General features: G+C 46.8%; 1 protein-coding gene across 2 annotated transcripts in view; it reads right to left on the reverse strand.

Annotated features, from left to right (window-relative positions):
• Positions 1-1321: 1321 nt before the first annotated feature.
• TRIM14 (tripartite motif containing 14) overlaps positions 1322-21037 on the reverse strand; it is a 33918-nt gene continuing 14202 nt past the window's right edge. The window contains exons 3-6 of one of the 2 annotated variants that reach the window (XM_032418360.1): positions 14004-14237; positions 10598-10760; positions 8715-8807; positions 1323-5225 (exon numbers count right to left, since the gene is read on the reverse strand). In XM_032418360.1, the coding sequence (XP_032274251.1) occupies positions 4690-5225; positions 8715-8807; positions 10598-10760; positions 14004-14237 (1026 nt within the window). In that variant the 3' untranslated portion in view covers positions 1323-4689. Of the gene's footprint in view, positions 5226-8714; positions 8808-10597; positions 10761-14003; positions 14238-21037 lie in introns of both variants that reach the window. The other variant, XM_032418361.1, reaches the window with a different exon arrangement.

Genomic DNA, 21037 nt, shown 5'->3' on the forward strand with positions numbered 1-21037 from the left:
CCCTGAAGTTTCTTTACTTGTGAGTGTAGAGCCTCCCTCCCCTGTGGATCCCAAAGCAGTTTTTGCAGAGGCATGGATTTTTTTTTTTTTTTAAGATTTATGTCAGAGCGAGCACGAGTGGGAGGGGCAGAGGGAGAGAGAAAATCTCAAGCAGACACCATGCTGAGCGCAGAGCCCGACGCGGGGCTCGATCCCGCGACCATGAGATGATGACCTGAGCCGAAATCAAGAGTCAGATGCTTAGCCAACTCCGCCATCCAGGCGCCCCGAGGCACTGATATTTATAAGTTTCTGGGTGGGGTGGGGAGGGAATCCTGGGCTGTACTCATGTGTAAAAGAGAATGCGTCAAATTGATGTGCTGAGAATTGAAGTGTGATTGAAAATGATCACCGGTGTATGACATGGGTGGGTAGTCAGTGTGCCCATAGCCAGTAGCAGCGGGCTACCTCGTGCTGCACTTGGCCGACCTGAGGGTGGAAGGATTGACAGCCCAGCGTACCTTTAGTCCACTGTGGTTGGGAAGCTCAGGTATAGAGGACATCCTTGGCCACCTCCCAGGTGGGAGGTGCACAGACGGGTACTGTCGGAGAGTTCCTGGCCTGTGGGGTGCAGGCACCTCTACGAACTGTACCCCACATGTGTGAATTGCTGCGATGTTTTCTAAAGGTCATGGAGCCATGGATGGGAATCCTGGGATTAGGGATAGGAGAGGAGGCCTGGCCAGGGACGGCCCCATGGTGGCACTTGAGTTCAGCCTTGTAGGTTGAGAAGTGACAGAGGGAGGAATCTTGGGATTTGAGGCACAGGCTTGGGAGGTGCCAGAGTGTCCAAAGACATGCAGGTGATGGTCTGGCAGGGAGTGGCTCCATGGGGACGAAGGATTTTGAAGGTGGTCAGAAAGGAAGCAAGGGGGGTGCCTGGGTGACATAGTTGGTTAAGCAGCTGACTCGATTTCGGTTCAGGTCATGATCTTGGGATTGTGAGACTGAGCGCCACGTCAGGCTTTGCGCTCAGTGTGGAGTCTGCTTGAGATCCTCTCTCCCTTTCCCTTTGTCCACCCCCACCTCTAGGCTCGTGCTCTCTCTTTAAAATAAGGAAGTCTTGGGCGCCTGGGTGGCTCAGTTGATTAAGCGACTGCCTTCGGCTCAGGTCATGATCCTGGAGTCCCTGGATCGAGTCCCGCATCGGGCTCCCTGCTCGGCAGGGAGTCTGCTTCTCCCTCTGACCCTCCCCCCTCTCATGTGCTCTCTCTCAAATAAATAAATAAATAATCTTTAAAAAAATAAAATAAGTCTTAAAAAAAAAAGGGAAGGAAGGAAGCAAGGGTCTAAAAGCCTGCAGAGTTTAGACTTTATTCTATTGGTGGTAGGGAACCATGGAAGGCTTCTGGGGATATGCTGGACTCAGATCTGGCCCCCCACTCTCATGCTTACCCCTAACTTCCCCTCACATGCAGCTTGGCTTCTTGGGCAGGCTGTCCCCTCTTCACAGTACAGACTCCTGCCCACCAGGACCAGGCCGTGCAGGCCCACCTGTGCGTATCCTCTGCCAGGCTGACATCACGATCCCCTGCTCCCTGACAAAGTAGAATTGCAGAAACAGAAGAGATCAATAGGCAAGGAAGGGTCCTGGAATCTCTTAAGAATCAGTAAGTGACCACAGATGGCTTCCATGTTGCTAAAGGATGATCACAAAGATGCCAAAAGCTACGCAGTACTGTCTTGGATAGGAACAGCTAGAAGGTAGTGCCTCTTTGTACGTAGGCAAGCACTCAGTTATAGTCATATGTAGTGAACTCCCCATCACTGGCACTATTCAACCTGGGACCAGCTGACTGCCACAAGAAAATTGTGGAGGGGACGTGAGGTGAGTGAAGTCCTGTCCAGGCCTAAGTGCTGTGTACTTGAAGCAACATGAACTCCCAATGAAGAACATGGTTACAAGGGATATATTCATATTTATTAAAACAAACCACAGTTTATAAAATTAATGTCATTTAAAAAATATCTACAAGCAGTTTGCTGTATTAAGAAATTTCTGTAAGTATAAATCTGAAGGAGAATTAAGTAAGTGATTTTATAGTCATGGACCCCAAGGAAACCCTAGTCCTGTATTGAGACTAGTGAGGGAGCTTCCTGCTACTGCAGGCTGTCTGTGGGGACGCTGACGGGGCCGCGCATGGTACAGCGCTGTATGGTTTTTAAAGCAAGTCCATAACCACTGGCTCACGTGAGCCTCCCAACACTAGCAGGCAGGGTCATTACCCCCATTTTACAGATGACTCTCTGAGAAGTGAAATGACTAGCCTGAGGTCACGTGACTGTGCACCGAAACCACCGTTTTCTGGCTAGCACAGGTCTGGATACAGAGTAGGCATTGGGTCAAAGCCCGTTTTTGTCCTGTAGAGTCCAGCTCTGTCTCGGATACGTGAATTCCAAACTCAAGTTCCTCTCCGGGTGCAGGACCTCATCTCAGCCCAAGGAAAGTTACCCGGAGGCAGAGTCAGTAGCCGAAGTGAAGCATCACAGGCAGAACAGGGGCGAGCAGGCAGCAGCCAGAGAGCAGCCGTGTTAGCCTGGACAGTGCGGCCTGGTAGACGTGAGCACGACCCCAACCCCACCCCTGGCTCTGTGACCTGGAGCAAGTTACTCCTTCTGGATCTCCGTTCTGCCCTGTGTAGAATTGGGGTAACTTTCTACCTCCTAGGGATGGTGTCAGGATCAAACGAGTTAATAGTTGTAAAGCATCGGAACAGTGCCTGACAAAACAGCAGGTGCTCTGATTACTTGGCCCCGGCCGCCGTGGGTCTGGAAATACGTCTTTGTTTGCAGGGAGAAACAGAGACGCAGGCTCAGGCGCATCCATCTTCTTCTGTCGGGAAGGCCCTGTCAGAATTCAGCTCTGGCTCATCCCCCATAGAATTAATTCCTCTCTTTTCAGGATTCCCGGAGCAGTGTGCTTAGACACTATGCTCTCTATCCAGCTAGAGTTTTAAGTGATTTGGTTACAACCAAAGGCACTCTTTAAGGTTCCTTCTGCCTTGATTTCCACTTGTATTACATTGCCCTGTATGAAAGTGGCATTTTTAGGTCAGAAAACTACTAGAAATTGGCGTTTTTATGTGCTTCAAATTAATGAATGCCCTGAAACCATAAGTGGGTTTCAGCTTTGCATCTTCTTCACCCTACCACTGCCCTCTTGCCAACCACCTAAGAAAGTAATTTAACACAGTATGATTTCAAAACCATCTAGGGAATTTGACAAATAATGATGCTAAATCTTCAGAACTGAGGCACAGACCCAGAAAAGAGGCCTTCTTCCCCTTCCTGCTAGAGGAGCTGGCCTGTGAGGTCCTCCTGGTTTGGCCTTTTCTATTTGTCACTTCTTAATGGAAAATGGGGTTCTCTGGGCCGTCCAGACTTTACTCTTAGCTCCTCCTCTTTTAGTTCCAAGACAGTTGGGAAAACTGCCTGTGGTTGCTAAGCAACGGTCGCCTGCTGGTTTCTTCCCAACATCCCTTGAGGAATGAATAAGCAGTAAAATCTCCCACATTGAAAGCTGGGCCTGTAGAGCTGGGACGGGGCAAGTAAAACACTTGCCTTGGGGCTGGGGCGTGGCCCAACTTTAAGGAACTTTCTTTTAGGACCTTAGTCTCCCCAAATGTACAGAGAGGTTAGGCTGGGTGATTCATGAGGACTTCTCAGCTCAGCTGTTCTTTGATTCAATGATAGCCAGCTGCTGGTCACTGACTGGGAGGGAAAGGGACATCCTGAACTTTTCAGGGTGGGGAGGGTATAGGACATAGCTGCCCTTGGAAAGCTTCCAACCTAGCTGGAAAGCAAGGTCCTAGATGTGTGGCTCTCCTAGTGTGGCTTGGGAAGACTTCCTGGGGCAGCTGGTTCTCCTAGTGTGGCTTGGGAAGACTTCCTGGGGCAGTTAAGCCAGGGGAAGGCTGAGACAGGCAAAGGCAAAGGTGCCAAAAGCTCTGATTGGAGGGTCTCTGAAAAGAGCAGAAGCTAGATGAGCATAAGGAGTTTGGGGGCAGACTAGAAAAGCCTTGAATGCTAAGGTAAAGTGCCTGCTTTTTTCTCCCTGAGGTCCTTGGGAACCTCTTGGTAGTTCTAAGAGGTTAAATGAGGTTTTAGGCACAGCAATCTGGCTGTACAGACGACGATGAGAATGGGACAGGGTTCAGGCCCCGAGGTGTTAAAATGCTCTTGTGGCTGCTCTGAAAAGTGACATGGACAAGCTGAAGCGGAGTGGAGAGGAGGAGGCAGGTCAAAGGGACATTAGGGGGAAAGGGCTGGATGACTCTCATTCATTCACACATTTATTGTGCGCCCACTAAGTGCCAGGCATTGCTGACTGCTCTATGAGGGAGAGGCCTGAGGCTGAGGATAACCGATTCTGACATGGTCAGGATGCTCAGGTTCTCTTGTGGGTGGCACCTGGAGAAAAAGCAGTGTAGTGGCAGGGCGCTGGGGTGGTGGAGAGGTCCAATGAGACCCGGTAGAGGACCTGTGTTTAGGGCATGTTTGAAACTAGCCAAAGAGAGGAGCCTTTTCAAAGCACCGGGCAGGGCTAGTGGGGGAGAAGATGGGGTGCTTGGGAGCTGGCAGCCCAGCCACATCGGGTCTGGTGAGACCAGAGCAGTGGAAGGCCTAGGGCGGTCACTCCGGTCTCGGCCCCTAGGGCAGCCGGGGGATGCTGATGGCCCCTTCCCAGAGGCGCAGGGCCGGGTAGAGCGGCTCCTGGAAAGTGGCCCGGAAGGTGTGCAGGTGGCTCATGCCGCCCGACACGTCGTAGAAGGAGAGGACGCCGGCCTCGTAATCCAAGAAGACCCCGAGACGGTCGGGGTCGTCGCGGGGCCGCAGGCGGCTGCGCTGGCCGTCGTGGAAGGCCCAGTACTCGAGGTCGTAGCGCTTGAGGCACCAGGACTGACGGTTGCAGCCGAGGCGGGCGGCGGCCGAGGCCCCGCAGCGCCGCAGGGACGCGTAGGCCACGCCCACCCACCAGCCGACGCCCGCCTCCTGCACGTCCACTTCCCAGTAGTGGCGGCCGGCGGCGTAGCAGTCGCGACCCAGCACCTGCCACAGCTTGTCAAAGCGCAGCGCGGGCGTGGGTCCCAGGCGGCCCACGAGGCCGCAGCGCACCGTCAGGCGGTCCGCAGAGAGGCGCAGGCGCGCGTGCATCGTGTCCGGCTCCAGGGTGGGCGTGCGCGCATCTACGGGGGGGGGAGGGGGCACACATGGTGGGCGGGGCCAGCGCGGCGCCCCCGGAACCGGTCGGGGCTCCTGTCCCCGCCCCTCCCATCCTCACAACTTCACCGTAGGAAACGACACACCCGGAGTCGCCAGTGGATGAATGAAACGCCACCCTTTAACCCTGATTGCCTCCGACGAGGTGGGAGGTGGCAGTGGGACATGGGAAGGAGTGACAATTTCACTGAATTTTGTGCCATGGAATTTGTTGCCAATTTCTAAAAAAAATTAAGAAATCCTGTCCCTATTCATGCTTGGGTGTATACCCTTCCAGTTTTTATCTTGACACTTTATACTTTTTATTGGTATCATGCCATACACGCTTTTGGGTAATCTGGTTTTTTAAATTTGTTGATGTATTTATGAACATTTTCCCCTATCAAATAATATTCTTTTATCAGAGCGTTTTAATGGTGACCCTAAGATTTTGATGTGTTGGGTGTATTATACTTTAACCTGTCCTTCCCCCTTCTCAATATTTAGGCTTTATTTTTTTTATTTTAATCATCTATTTGTCAGAGAGAGAGAGAGCACAAGCAGGGGAAGTGGCAGGCAGAGGGAGAAGCAGGCTCCCCGCTGAGCAGAGAAGCCCTAGGTGGGGCTCTACCCCAGGACCCTGGGATCATGACCTGAGCCAAGGGAAAACGCTTAACCAACGAGCCACCCAGGTGTCCAGTATTTAGGCTTTAAAAAAGCTCTTGAAAACACAAATATAATTACCTCTTTATGCATCTGATTATTGCTTGAGGATACATTCCTAAAAGAGGAAATGCTGGATCAAGATGGATACTTTTGCTTTTAAGGCCTTTGGTAAATACTGCTAACTTGTATCCCAGAAATGTGGTGCTGACTTAACTCCCAGTAATTGTTCTTACTGCATTAAACCACATCTGTAGGCACGAAAAACAAAGTCTAGATGGTAGGGGATGGGATGTTCTGCTTTAGTCGATACTGTAGAATTGTTTGTGGAGTTTCCTGTAGCAAGGTTTTGCACATCTTTTAAGATTTATTGCTGATTTTTTGAAAATGTCACTGAAAATGTTGTTAAAACTTCATTTTCTAATTGTTTATTGCCAATATATAGAAATGAGCTTTGTATACGGATACTACATCCAAGTTGTTCTCAATTCACTTAATAATTCTAATTTATCTTTTGATTATATTAGATTTTCTGTAATCATGTCATCTATGAATAATGATCTCCCCCCCATCTCATCCTTATAGCTTTCATTTCTTTTTCTTACCTCAAGGCACTGTATAGGACATCCAGAAATGTGGTTATGGTAGGCATCCTTTTCTCCCACTTCTGGGTAAATACTCAACAGAAATGCATGCATATGTGCATCAAAAAGACATGCACAGGAATGTTCATAGCAACATCATTCACTACAGGCCAAACCGGAAACAAAATCCAAAATGTCCTTCAATAGTACAACGTGTGCTATATTCATACAATGGAATACTATATACAGCAGTGAAAACAAACTACTTCTACACACAGTAATATGGCTAAATCTCCCAAATATTAAGTGACAGAAGCAAGACACAAAAAAGTACAATCTGAATGATCTAGTCATATAAAGGCCAAAGACAGGCAAAACTAATCTACAGTGTCAGAAATCGGGAGAGCAGTTACCCTTGGGGGAGTAGTGAATAGGCTGCATGAGGAAGGCTTTTGGGGAGCTGGAAATTTCCATTTCTTGGTCTGAAGGAGGTTATAGACTGTATTCACTTTTAAAAAATGATTGGGGCACCTGAGTGGCTCAGTTGGTTAAGCCTCCAACTCTTGGTTTTGGCTCAGTTCATGATCTCAGGGTCGTGAGATCGAGCCCTGCACTGGGTTCTATGCTTGGCACAGAGTCTGCTGGAGATTCCCTCCCTCTTCCTCTCCCTTCCCCTCTGCTGCTCCCCCTCCCCACCTCTGCTCTCACTCTCTAAAAAGATAAAATCTTTAAAAAAATGATTGAGCAGGGCGCCTGGGTGGCTCAGTTGGTTAAGCGACTGCCTTCGGCTCAGGTCATGATCCTGGAGTCCCGGGATCGAGTCCCACATCGGGCTCCCTGCTCAGCGGGGAGTCTGCTTCTCCCTCTGACCCTCCTTCCTCTCATGCTCTCTGTCTCTCATTCTCTCCCTCGCAAATAAATAAAATCTTAAAAAAAAAAAAAAAAAAAAAGATTGAGCAGCACCCCTTTGATTTTGTACTTTTATGTATTTTATATTTCAAAGTTTACTTTAAAAGGCACATGCCCAGTAATTCCACTTTGAAAAATTACTTAAAAAATGAGCTAAGGTATATACCATTCACTTATTAATTCAGCAAATATGTACAAGAATGGACATTTATTGCAGCATTGTTTACAGAAATGAAAATGTAAAGCAGCCTAAATGCCCAGCATTATGAGATTGGTTAAATGTGGCCTATTCAATCAATGGAATACCACGCATCCTTTAAAAATAATGATAATATTTAAATCTATTGAAATAAATTGTTCAAGGTATACCGTTAAATAAAAAATTTACAGAAGAATATGTGATCCCACTTTTAAAAATCTGTACACATATATGTTTTTAAAATGTCTGAAAGATGGGCGCCTGGGTGGCTCAGTTGGTTAAGCGACTGCCTTCGGCTCAGGTCATGATCCTGGAGTCCCTGGATCGAGTCCCATATCGTGCTCCCTGCTCAGCAGGGAGTCTGCTTCTCCCTCTGACCCTCCCCCTCTCATGTGCTCTCTCTCTCTCATTCTCTCTCTCTCAAATAAATAAATAAAATCTTTAAAAAAAATAAAAAATAAAATAAAATAAAATGTCTGAAAGAATGTATGCCAAAATATTAATAGCATTTTTCTTTGGGAATATATCTTTTTTTTTTTTTTAAATCTAATTTCTAATTTTCTGTAAGAAGCATCCATTACCTGTGTAATTTTTTCAGGGAACAAAGATTTTCACAATATATCACTAAATGAAAACACAGGTTACAAAACAGCATGTATAGTATGATACCATGTTTGTAAAAAATATATATATTAAATACATCCTTGTATGTATAGAGAAACCAAAGAAAGCTAACAGGGCAAACAATAATAGTAGTTATCTATGGGAAAGTGATTTTCTTTAAAAAATTTTTGTTTTTGTTTCCTAGTTTTTCTACAATGAACATGTATTATTTCTGTATTTCAGATTTTTTATTATTATTACTTTTAGGTAATAATCTCTACACCCAACATGAGGCTCAACTCACGACCCTGAGATCAAGAGTCGCATGCTCTACCAGCTGAGCCAGCCAGGTGCTCCTTATTTCTGTTATTTAAAAACTAGCAATAAAGGTTGAAAAAACCCAAGTTGGGTGTGTTAAGAAAAAAAGGGGGTGACCTCCATTTCTGTGACCTCCCCCCGCTTACCCATGCACCCGGCCCTCTCCACCCTCCCTTTGCTCCCCGCTCCCTGGGGCTTACATTTTAAGAAGAGTGATCGCTCTGGTGAGGGGCTTGTTTTCAAAAGGGAAACTAGCTTGGTGCTCGTGGAGCCCGAGAGCTGGCAGTTCGTGTCTGTAACAGAGTGTGAGAAATGAGTGCCTGGCGCTCATGCAAGCACAGCAAATTACAAAACGTACTAAAAATATTACAAAACTGGAGATTCGCATTCTCTCTCCCCCAGAGGCGCATGCAAATTTAAGCAGTAAATGCAAATTCAGGAGTTCGAGACAGACAGGAATACTCTAGGACAATACTCGGGTCTAAGGAGAAGTGTAGTTCGGAGGGTGGGAAGTGAATTCAGGCCAGTGTGAGTGAGCCCCGAACCCGGGGACGGGACAGCAGGCTCAAGGAGGACCGGGAGAATCAACGATGTATTCAACAGTTAAGCATGGGGGCAACTGCCTGGCAGACATACAAATTCCGGGATAAAATGGAAAATGAGAAATTAGGTCATCAGAAAAGGTCATGTCCAGGTCTCATTCCAGGGCGAGGGGTTGAAGGGAAACCCAAGCCATGGTCCCTGTCTTCCACAGCTCCATCAGGTAAAAGAGGTGAGAAGTGGGCTCACCTGAGCTACCCCCCAAGGCACGGAGTGCTCCAGGTCACAGAGGAGAGAGAGGAATCAGGGCAGACATCATGGAGGAGGAAGCGCCTCAGCTAGCCCTTGAAGGACAGGGAAGATTTGGACATCCAGAGAAAAGGATGGGAGGCTTTCCCAGCCAGAGGGTCTGAGCCGGAGCACAGGCATTAAGGGCAGGTGCTCGTAGTGGCACCTAAACTGGGGAGCCATGGAAGGTGTCTGTGTGAAGGCAGACACGAGCAGAACTTTCAGAGCTCTCTGTGGTGGGGAGTGGATGGGGCAGGGTGAGCGTGGGGGCAGAGGTCCTGCTCGGAGGCTCAGGCCTGAAGTGGGGCAGGACGGCTGGCAGAGGGGCCGGGGGAGGAACTGCTGCAGTGGCAGATGAGCCAGGGCCTGTTTACTGGGAGCGGACTGGAGTCAAGCAGCAGCGGACTGCGGGGAAGATGCACGTCCCCTTCTCAGAGATGCCGACTCCACGTCCCCATAAAAAATCCAGCTCCTCCTCCTGGTCACCCTGAATTCTCACCCTGCTGTATTTTTCTCCAGAGCACTTACTGCTGACATACTCGGTTACTGCCTGTCTTGCTCCCAGAGCACGGAGCACCACAAAGGCAAGACCTTTGTTTTTGTACCCTGCCGTGCCTACCAGTGAAGAGGGGCTCAGTAAATGTTCTGGAGGAATCGTAAGAGCGGAGATGAATGAAGAAAGGTATTTCTGAGCGCCTGCTTTGTGCTAGGCCCTGCAGGGACCTCGGAGCAGGACTCAAAGTGGTTCTTACCCTTTGGGCATTTACGACAGGCAGGGGGAGGCTCTTGTATCCAGCTCAGGGACAGCCCCAGGTTGGAGATGCAGCAGGGCGAGGAGGGGGAGAGAAGCAGTGGCCAGCACAGCCGGCCCAGGGTGGTGGAAAGGCTTCCCAGGTGAGCGCCGCTGGGCTGGCCCCGCAGGGATGGTGGGACTTGGCCAAACAGAGAGAGAGGAGGAGGGGAGTTGGCTATTCCAGCTGGGAGCCCAGAGCAGGCAAAGATAAGGTGCAGCAGAATCCTGGGAGCAACTCAGGGGTTAGAAGCAGAGCAGGATGGTTGCAAGAGGCAGGACAGGGTCTCAGAAGAGGAAGGAGGTGAAGTGTGAAGGGTGGGTAGGGCCTAGGCCCGGGAGTCCTCCTCCGCCCAGCCATGGGCCTTTGTGTGGAAGAGACAGGAGTCAGGTCTTCGCAGTCGTCTGTGGGTTAAAGGGTACTAGGGGAGTTAAGAACACGAGGATGGTCACGCAGCAACTTACTCTCCTTCAGGCGAACGTCCAGTGGCGTCCGTAACATGCTCTGCATGGCGTCCACGAGGCCCTTAAAGAAGCTCTTGACGGGCTCGAACGAGAGGGGCTCGGGGTAGCACAGTTCTCCCAGGCTCATCTGCTTCTGCAGCTCCTGCTCCACCGCCCTGTACTCCTGCGAGGGTGTGCGGGGGGTCAGGGCGGCTCCGGGAGCAGCGGGCCAGCAAGGGTGGCCCCCGCCCCGCCCCCGCCCCGGGAGCAGCCCAGGCTGTGCTCCCGGAAACAGCTCTGGCGAGACTGCACTGTTGACTTCTCCCTCCCTCCCTTCCTTCCATGTTCCTGGAGCTCTACTCAAGGCATGAGGGGCAGAGGAAGGAAGGAGGCTGGCTGACTGCACCTGCCCTTAAGTTGCTCACCACCTTGCAAGGGGCCCTGAAACTTTCCAGACACTGCCACAGGGCTCGGCCTGACGTACAGGGGGACGAAAGGAACGACGGGCCAGTTTCCTGGGGAAAGAGCCCTCTGGGCATGTCCAAAGGAGGGAGCAGGAAACCACGTTCCAGGAGGGAAGTCAAAGACCCTGGAAATTCAGCTGGAATGCCGACTGAGGGAACGTGCCCCCCACCGTGAGGACCTGTCCTGTTTACTGCCTGGACCTCACCCTTTAAATAGCCTTCCTGGGTTAAGTGTGGCTTTGCTAAGTAGAAGCTAGAAAACTCACTCTCCCAGCCTCCTTTGCACCGAGGTGCAGGCATGTGACCAGGCTCCTCCAATCCGAGGCCTGGGTGTGGGAGTGCTGGTGAGGCAGTGACAGCTGCTCGCAGTTCTCGGGGGCAGCAGGGGGTCTCAGTAAATGTTCATAATAGAATAAGGAATGAACTTGAGCACACCTGTTTCTGACTTTTGCCAACTCAGGGAACAGCTCCCTAGCCACCCATATTTCAAGCCAGAAGCTGGGCATCATCTTGGATTCCCCCTACTTCCACTCACCAATCCTGCTGCATCTCAAACCTGCCTGCCTCTCCTCACCCTGATGCCTGTCCGCTGGCCCTGGGCTCTGCAGTCCATCATCCTCCCTGTCACAAAGTGACCTTCCAAAAGCATTACGCCGACCAGGTCGTTCCCCAATTCAAAACACTCCCCTGGCTCCCAAATCTTTACAGGACAGTCTAAACCCATGGCCAGGCACATATGGCCCTCCGCTAACTAGCCCTGGCTTCCGGATCCAGCTGCATCTCCCAACAACCCCTCCTCCCTTGTACCCCTGCCCTGCCTCCAGCCAGGCTAAACCCTAGCGGTTCTCCAGCCTGCCAGGCCCTCATGTGCACGATTCCTTTCTGCCTGGGATGTCCTCTCTGCTCTGTCCCTCTGTATATCCCTGGTGAGCTCCTCATGCTCCCACACCCAGCTCCATGGGCACCTCCCCTTAGAAGTCTTTTCTGACCCACACCCGCCAAGCAGAACTGGACACTTCGTAGACATACTTTTGCTGGTTCGCTTGGGCTGTGTTGTAAATAACTATTTCTGAGCATGTCTCCCCACCCTCAAGCTCTTAATGTCAAACGGGGGCCTGGCACAAGCAAGTTGCTCAGTATGTATTTGAAGAATACATGAGTGAGCAAATAGAAAGGAGGAATGATGGGGCGCCTGGGTGGCTCAGTTGTTAAGCGTCTGCCTTCGGCTCAGGTCATGATCCCAGGGTCCTGGGATCGAGCCCTGCATCCCTCTCTCGCTGTGTCTCTCTCTGTCAAATAAATCTTTTTTTTTTTTTTTTTTTTTTAAGATTTTATTTATTTGTCAGAGAGAGAGAGAGAGAGCACAAGCAGGGGGAGCAGGAGAGGGAGAAGCAGGCTCTCTGCCGAGCAGGGAGCCCGATGTGGGACTCGATTCCAGGACCCTGGGATCATGACCTGAGCCGAAGGCAGACACTTAACCAACTGAGCCACCCAGGCGCCCCTAAAATCTTTAAAAAAGAAAAAAAAAAAAGAAAAAGGGAGGAATGATGAATGATGAACATCAGTAGCTCTGGCACCAGAGAATAAAGAAAAAAGATGATAAAGCCCTGAAACTGAATCTATGATACAAGAAAACCATTCTTCTCCATGGAAGCATCCCTTTGTATTAGATATCCCTACCAAGTACCATTATTTTTAAAGAAACAAACAAATGTACCCCTCTGTGCACCTTGCCCCTCTCAAAGTATAATATCCAACGTGCCTAGGAAAGCACGTCACCCAGCACTGTTCGGTGTGTTCTGTTAGCTAACAATGAGGCACACGGGCTGAGCTAAGGCCACAGACACGCACCAGCCGACAAGTATTTGCCGTGGACTGGCTTACCTCGTTTGGTACTGCCTGATTGATTTGTCGGTCTTATTTTCCAGCCAAAGCCTAATCTGTGATTAGACTCAGTGACACCTTTACTTAGTTGTCCCACAAGCCTGTAAAGCATCTCACAAAGGTTATCTAACACAGCAAGGTTTTCCTCTACAGTGAGAAAACGTAAGCCAAGAGAACACCAGGATAAGAAAGTAAGCTGGAAGCCAGAGTGAGAGGAGGAACAAAGTGTATGCCGCCAAGTCCCTGCCAAGCCATTTGAAACCTATGTAGCTCTGAGGTTGCCAGAAGCCAGGGCGAAGAAGGAAACGGGAGGGTTATGTGAGTAGGAAAGCCATCCCAGTGCACGGGGGGCCGAGCAGGAGGATCAGCACAAGAGGGGAGTTTCTCCCGTGGTTCCTTGGGAACAGGAACACCACTCTCAACAACATGTGTTCACTAATATAGCAATGAATCACAGGGGCTATTTCCTAGATGCTCCCTTGGTATAAGGTAATAGCCTCCAACAGAGCCCAGTGGCCAAAGAGTACCATCCTTCTCTCCCCTTTGAGCAAAGTGTGAGTCACGTCTTGGAGCCTGCTCGGTAGCTGGAAGGACCCCTGCCTTTCCAGGAGGGGGTCTCAAGTAAGAGGGCGCAGGCAGAGGGCCGGGCAGCCGTGCTGGTGGCTCTGGAGTCAGGCCGACCTGGGTTCTGATCACAGCTCTGCCGCCTATTAGCTTTGTGACCTCGGACGAGTCACTTCACCCCCCCGGGCCTCAACTGCTCATTCATAAAATGGCGTGAGAACATCCACTTTGCAGAGTTTTAGTAAATATGAGAGCATAAAGTGCTTGGAACATAGAGCCCCCCCCGCCCAAAATGGCGGCTGTTAATTTTATGTCGTTAGTCTAAGATGTATATACTCTTGCTAACTGCCTATTTCCTTACCACTTGTGTGGGGGCAAGAGAGCCTGCATGCTGACAAGGCAATTCTCAGTGCATAAACCCTGTGTTCAGTGCCACAGTAACTGAAATGAAATGCTGGGGGCGGGTGGGGGGTGGAGAGCAGGGGTCCGCTGTGAGGGCAGGAGTCCAGCATTACCTGCAGCAGCAGGATGGGATCGGGCTCCTGGCTGATACTCCAGACCCTGCCGGAGAGGCTGTGCATGCCATCTATTTGCTCTTTGCAAGATTCGATTTGCTCCCTGTACGCCTGGAGGGTTAGCTGTGTGTTTTTATCAATGAATTTCTTGGCCAGCGTTTCCTCTTCATCAAGTAGTATTCTGAGTTCAGTGAATTTTCCCGTCAGCCAGGTTTTACTTGACTCTGCATGAGCCTGAAAAGAAACCAGTTGCAGATGATATCACTATCAACGAGGGAATCCGGAATAATCAACATGAAACAAATTATGACAACCTCTAAAAAGTGAGCTCAGGAAGGTGGCCGGGCAAGTGTAAGATCAGCTTGTAAAAACTCCAGCTTTCCCAAGTACCACCTATAACCAATTGGAAAATGCATGGAGAAATATAGTGGGGAAAAAAATAGCAAGATACCAAAAAATAAACCTAACAAAAATTGTAATGAACTACATAAAGAAAAGCATAAAACTGCACTAAAAGACATTTAAAAAAAAAACAACCAAACCTCTGAATGTGTAGAAGAAAAGACCATATTCCTGGCTAGAAAGATTCATTATAGTCTACAAAGTCATTGCAATCCCAGTCTTAACATGTGGATTAAACAAATGGTAAATTATGATGGTGGAGAATAAGCACAAGAAAAGCCAAAAACTTCTTTTAAAAAGATCAATGAAGGATGAGCTGCCTTATTAAATATGAAAACAAACCGTAAAGCTACAGGATTTAAAACCCTGCGGCTTAGGCATAGACAATGATCAAGAGCCAAAAGAGTTCAGAAATGAACTGTGTGTGTGTGTGAGAGAGAGAGAGAGAGAGAGAGAGGGAGAATGGTGGCACTTCAAATTACTGGGAGGAAAGAATGAACTATTCCATAAATGGTACTGGTACAACATGCAATTAACCATGTATTTGAAAAAATATTTTGTTAGATCCTCATCTTATACCATATATAAAAATAAATGCAAACAGAACCCCACCTTGCCAAAGCAGTAGTCTTGCCAAAAAAATGAGACTCTGTGTCTGATAACTCTAAATTTACCTTAGAGATCCAATTTAGAGGACGTGCAGAGAACAGAGGAACATGACAGCCATCAACATGAGAAATACGCCAACCAAATACATTTTGAAAACTTTATCTCACTTCTAATTCAAACAAACAAAACGTGACATTTATAACACAGTTGGGAATGTGACCACTGGTTGGATACTGGATGATCTAAGGGAACTGTTGTGAATTTTCACAGGTGTGATGATAATAACATGGCTGTGCATGTAAAAAAAAAAAAAAAAAAGCATCATCTTGTGGAAATAACACCCTAAACTTTTACAGATAAAATGGCATGTCTGGTATTTGCTTCTAAATAAATGGGTATGCTTGAGGTTTTCTACAACAAAAGGTAAACAAACAAATTCCACATAGATTAAAGCACTACACATTTAAAGCCATCTATCAGAATGAAATACAAAACAATTTTATTCTAAAAATTTGAGACCTCTGTAAGAGGAACCTAAAACTCAGATAGCTAAAAGGTAGCCATAGTGGGTTTGATCAGATAAAAAATGAAACTCTTCCTAAGAGGGAAGGTTCTGTAGACAACGGTTCCACGACAGGTAACAAACTACACAGGCTTATCATCCATTACATACAGTAAAAAAAAGAAATCATTTGATTTAAAATGGACCAAATGCATGTAAGTGCCAATAGCTGGATGAAGGGGTACGCAGCCTCTCAAACAGTCAAGGAAGTGAGCGATGTACCAGAAAATACCTTCTGGCCATCAGCCTGGAAGATAATAGAGTATCGAGTGATGTGTGGAGTAGGCACTTACCTACCCTGCGGGTCACAGTGTCTCTTGGCACTGCATTTTTAGGGGACAATGTGATGATATAAAAATTTTAAACGCAGCCATCCTTCGATGTAGCAATTCCTCTTGTAAGAATTGATCTCAGAGGAGGAGGAGCAAGATGGCAGAGGAGTAGGAGACCTAAATTTCTTCTGGTCCCAGGAATTCAGCTACACAGGGATCAAACCATCCTGAACACCTACGAACTCAACAGGAGATCGAAGAAGAGACTAGCAGCAACTCTCTGAACAGAAAAGCGACCACTTTCTGGAAGGTAGGACGTGCGGAGAAGTGAATCCGAGGCGATATTCGGGAGGATAGACGGCGGGGGAGGGGGCCTCCGTCAGCTGCTGCTACTGGCAAGTGGTAGAGCCGCGGAGCATGAAATTGGAAGTTTTAGAAGTCTGCTCCACTGAGGGACGTCGCTCCAGTGGCTAAGCAGGAGGTGGAACCCTCGCGGGACAGTGTGGTCTCAGGACCCTCGGGGTCACAGAAAGACCGGGGGTGCCTGAGTGCGGCAGAGCTCCCAGGTATTGGAGCAGGGAAGCCAGCTGCAGAGAGGGAGCCGAGGAGCGGGCTCTCAGCTCGGGGTTGCCATAAACTGTGATCCGGGGCACAGTCGGGCCCCTGCTCCTCCAGCAGGGACCCAAAAAGCGGCAGATCCGGAGAGACTCCCCTTCCTCCCCCGGGAGGAGCGGCGCGGGAGCGCACCGCAGGACTTGCTGGGTTTGGAGACTCCACACGGGGTCGGGTGCCAGAGGTAGAAACGCTCGGTCACAGGTCGGGTGAGCACGGAGTGCGGCCGGAGACCGGGGAGACGGGAGTGACTGACGGCTTTTCTCTGGGGGCGCACTGAAGAGTGGGGCCCCGAGTCTCGGCTCCTCCGGGGCGGAGATTGGGAGGCCGCCATTTTCACTCTCGGCCTCCAAAGCTGTACGGAAAGCTTGCAGGGAACAAAAGCTCCCAAGAGCAAACCCGAGCAGATTACTTAGCCCGGACCGGGCAAGGGCGGGGCAATTCCGCCTCCGGCAAAGACATTTGGGAACCACGGCAACAGGCCCCTCCCCCAGAAGATCAGCAAGAACAGCCGGCCAAGACCAACTTTACCGATCAATGAGAACGACAGAACTCCAGCGCTAGGGGAATACTGCACATAGAATCCATGGCTTTTTTACCATGATTCTTTAGTCTTTCAAAGTGAATTTTTAAAATTTTCTTTATTTTTTCCTTTTTCTATTTTTTTTAGTTGAATTTTTCTTCTTTCCTTTTTCAACCAACTTTTCTTATCAACTCCTTTTTTAAAATCTTTAGTTTTCATTTTTACATATTCCATCCCTTCATCGTATTTACCCTTATTTTTGTATATATATGTTTTTCTTTCTTTAAAATTTTGGGAGGCAGTTTCTTCTAACAGACCAAAATACACCCAAAATCTAGTGTGTGACTCTGTTCTACTCACCAGCCTGATCATATTCTTTTTCTTTTTTTTTCTTTTCCCCCTGGTTTCGGGTCTCTTCTGATTTGTTTAGTGTATATTTTTCTGGGGTCGTTGTTACCCTTTTAGCATTTTGTTCTCTCATTCATCTGTTCTTCTCTAGACAAAATGAGAAAACGGAAAAACTCACCTCAAAAAAAAGAACAAGAGGCAGTACCGACTGCCAGGGACCTAATCAATACAGACATTAGTAAGATGTCGGAACTAGAGTTAAGAATGACAATTATAAAGATACTACCTGGGCTTGAAAAAAGCACAGAAAATACTAGAGAATTCCTTTCTGGAGAAATAAAATCTAACCAAGTCAAAATCAAAAAGGCTATTAATGAGGTGCAATCAAAAATGGAGGCTCTAACTGCTAGGATAAATGAGGCAGAAGAGAGAATTAGTGATATAGAAGACCAAAGGATGGAGAATAAAGAAGCTAAGAAAAAGAGATAAACAACTGCTAGATCACAAGGGGAGAATTTGAGAGATAAGTGATACCAAAAGATGAAACAATATTAGAATAATTGGGATCCCAGAAGAAGAAAGAGAGAGAGGGGCAGAAGGTATACTGGAGCAAATTATAGCAGAACACATCCCTAATTTGGGGAAGGAAACAGGCATCAAAATCCAGGAGGCACAAAGAATCCCTCTCAAAATCAATAAAAATAGATCAACACCCCGATATCTAATAGTAAAACTCACATGTCTCAGAGACAAAGAGAAAATCCTGAAAGAAGCTCGGGGATAAGAGGTCTGTAACCTACAATGGTAGAAACATTAGACTGGCAACAGACCTATCCACAGAGACCTGGCAGGCCAGAAAGGACTGGCATGATATATTCAGAGCACTAAATGAGAAAAATATGCAGCCAAGAATACTATATCCAGCTAGGATATCATTGAAAATGGAGAGATAAAAAGGTTCCAGGACAAACAAAAACTAAAAAAATTTGCAAACACCAAACCAGCCCTACAAGAAATATTGAAAGGGGTCCTCTAAGCAAAGAGAGAGCCTAAAAGTAACATAGACCAGAAAGGAACAGAGACAATATACAGTAACAGTCACCTTACAGACAATACAACGGCACTAAATTTGTATCTTTCAATAGTTACCCTGAATGTAAATGGGCTAAATGCCCCAATCAAAAGACACAGGGTAGCAGATTGGATAAAAATACAAGACACATCCATATGCTGTCTGCAAGGGACTCATTTTAGACCCAAAGTCACCTCCAGATTGAAAGTGAGGGGGTGGAAAACCATTTACCATGCTAATGGACATCAAAAGAAAGCTGGGGTGGCAATCCTTATATCAGACAAATTAGATTTTAAACCAAAGACTGTAATAAGAAATGAGGAAGGACACTATATCCTACTTAAAGGGTCTATCCAACAAGAAGATCTAACAATTGTAAATATCTATGCCCTAACATGGAAGCAGCCAATTATATAAGCCAATTAATACCAAAATCAAAGAAACACATCAACAACAATACAATAATAGTAGGGGACTTTAACACCCCCCTCACTGAAATGGACAGATCATCTAAGCAAAAGATCAACAAGGAAATAAAGGCTTTAAATGACACAGTGGACCAGATGGACTTCACAGATATATTCAGAACATTCTATCCCAAAGCAATAGAATACACTTTCTTCTTGAATGCACATGGAACATTCTCCAGAATAGATCACATCCTGGGTCACAAATCAGGTCTCAACCGGTACCAAAAGATTGGGATCATTCCCTGCATATTTTCAGAACACAATGCTTTGAAACTAGAACTCAATCACAAGAGGAAAGTTGGAAAGAGCTCAAATACATGGAGGCTAAAGAGCATCCTACTAAAGAATGAATGGGTCAACCAGGAAATTAAAGAAAAATTTTAAAAATTCATGAAAACACAACTATTCAAAATCTTTGGGATACAGCAAAGGCGGTCCTAAGAGGAAAGTATATAGCAATACAAGCCTTTCTCAAGAAACAAGAGAGGTCTCAAATACACAACCTAACCCTACACCTAAAGGAGCTGGAGAAAGAACAGCAAATAAAGCCTAAACCCAGCAGGAGAAGAGAAATAATAAAGATCAGAGCAGAAATCAATGAAATAGAAACCAAAAGAAGAGTAGAATAGATCAATGAAACTAGGTGCTGGTTCTTTGAAAGAATTAACAAGATTGATAAACCCCTGGCCAGACTTATCAAAAAGAAAAGAAAAAGGACCCAAATAAATAAAATCATGAATGAAAGAGGAGAGATCACAACCAACACCAAGGAAATACAAACATTTATAAGAACATATTATGAGCAACTATATGCCAGCAACTTAGATAATCTGGAAGAAATGGATGCATTTTTAGAGAAGTATAAACTACCAAAACTGAACCAGGAAGAAATAGAAAACCTGAACAGACCCATAACGAGTAAGGAAATTGAAGCAATAATAAAAAATCTCCCAACAAGAGCCCAGGGCCAGATGGTTTCCCAGGGGAATTCCACCAAACATTTAAAGAATTAATACCTATTCTTCTGAAACTGTTCCAAAAATAGGAATGGAAGGAAAACTTCCAAACTCATTTTATGAGGCCAGCATTACCTTGATCCCAAAACCAGAAAAAGACCCCATCAAAAAGGAGAATTACAGACCAATATCCCTGATGAACATGGATGCAAAAATTCTCACCAAAATACTAGCCAACAGGATCCAACAGTACATTAAAAGGATTATTCACCACGACCAAGTGGGATTTATTCCTGGGCTGCAAGGTTGGTTCAACATCTGCAAATCAATCAATATGATACAATACATTAATAAAAGAAAGAACAAGAACCATATGATCCTCTCAATAGATGCAGAAAAAGCATTTGACAAAGTATAGCATCCTTTCTTGATTAAAACTCTTCACAGTGTAGGGATAGAGGGTACATATCTCAATATCATAAAAGCCATCTGTGAAAAACCCACAGCGAATATCATTCTCAATGGGGAAAAACTGAGAGCTTTCCCCCTAAGGTCAGGAACGGGGCAGGGATGTCCACTATCACCACTGCTATTCAACAAAGTACTAGAAGTCCTAGCCACAGCAATCAGACAACAAAAAGAAATAAAAGGCATCCGAATCGGCAAAGAAGAAGTCAAACTCTCACTCTTTGCAGATGATATGATACTTTATGTGGAAAACCGAAAAGACTCCACCCCAAAACTGCTAGAACTCATACAGGAATTCAGTAAAGTGGCAGGATATAAAATCAATGCACAGAAATCAGTGGCATTCCTATACACCAACAACAAGACAGAAGAAAGATAAATTAAGGAGTCGATCCCATTTACAATTGCACCCAAAACCATAAGATACGTAGGAATAAATCTAACCAAAGAGGCAAAGAATCTGTACTTAGAAAACTATAGAATACTCATGAAAGAAATTGAGGAAGACACAAAGAAATGGAAAAACATTCCATGCTCATGGATTGGAAGAACAAATATTGTGAAAATGTCTATGCTACCTACAGCAATCTACACATTTAATGCAATCCCTCTCAAAATACCTCAACTTTTTTTTCAAAGAAATGGAACAAATAATCCTAAAATTTGTATGGAACCAGAAAAGACCACAAATAGCCAGAGGAATGTTGAAAAAGAAAACCAAAGCTGGTGGCATCACAATG

Source organism: Phoca vitulina, unplaced genomic scaffold, assembly GCF_004348235.1.
Source record: "Phoca vitulina isolate PV1807 unplaced genomic scaffold, GSC_HSeal_1.0 scaffold21, whole genome shotgun sequence".
Taxonomy (NCBI): Eukaryota; Metazoa; Chordata; class Mammalia; order Carnivora; family Phocidae; genus Phoca; species Phoca vitulina.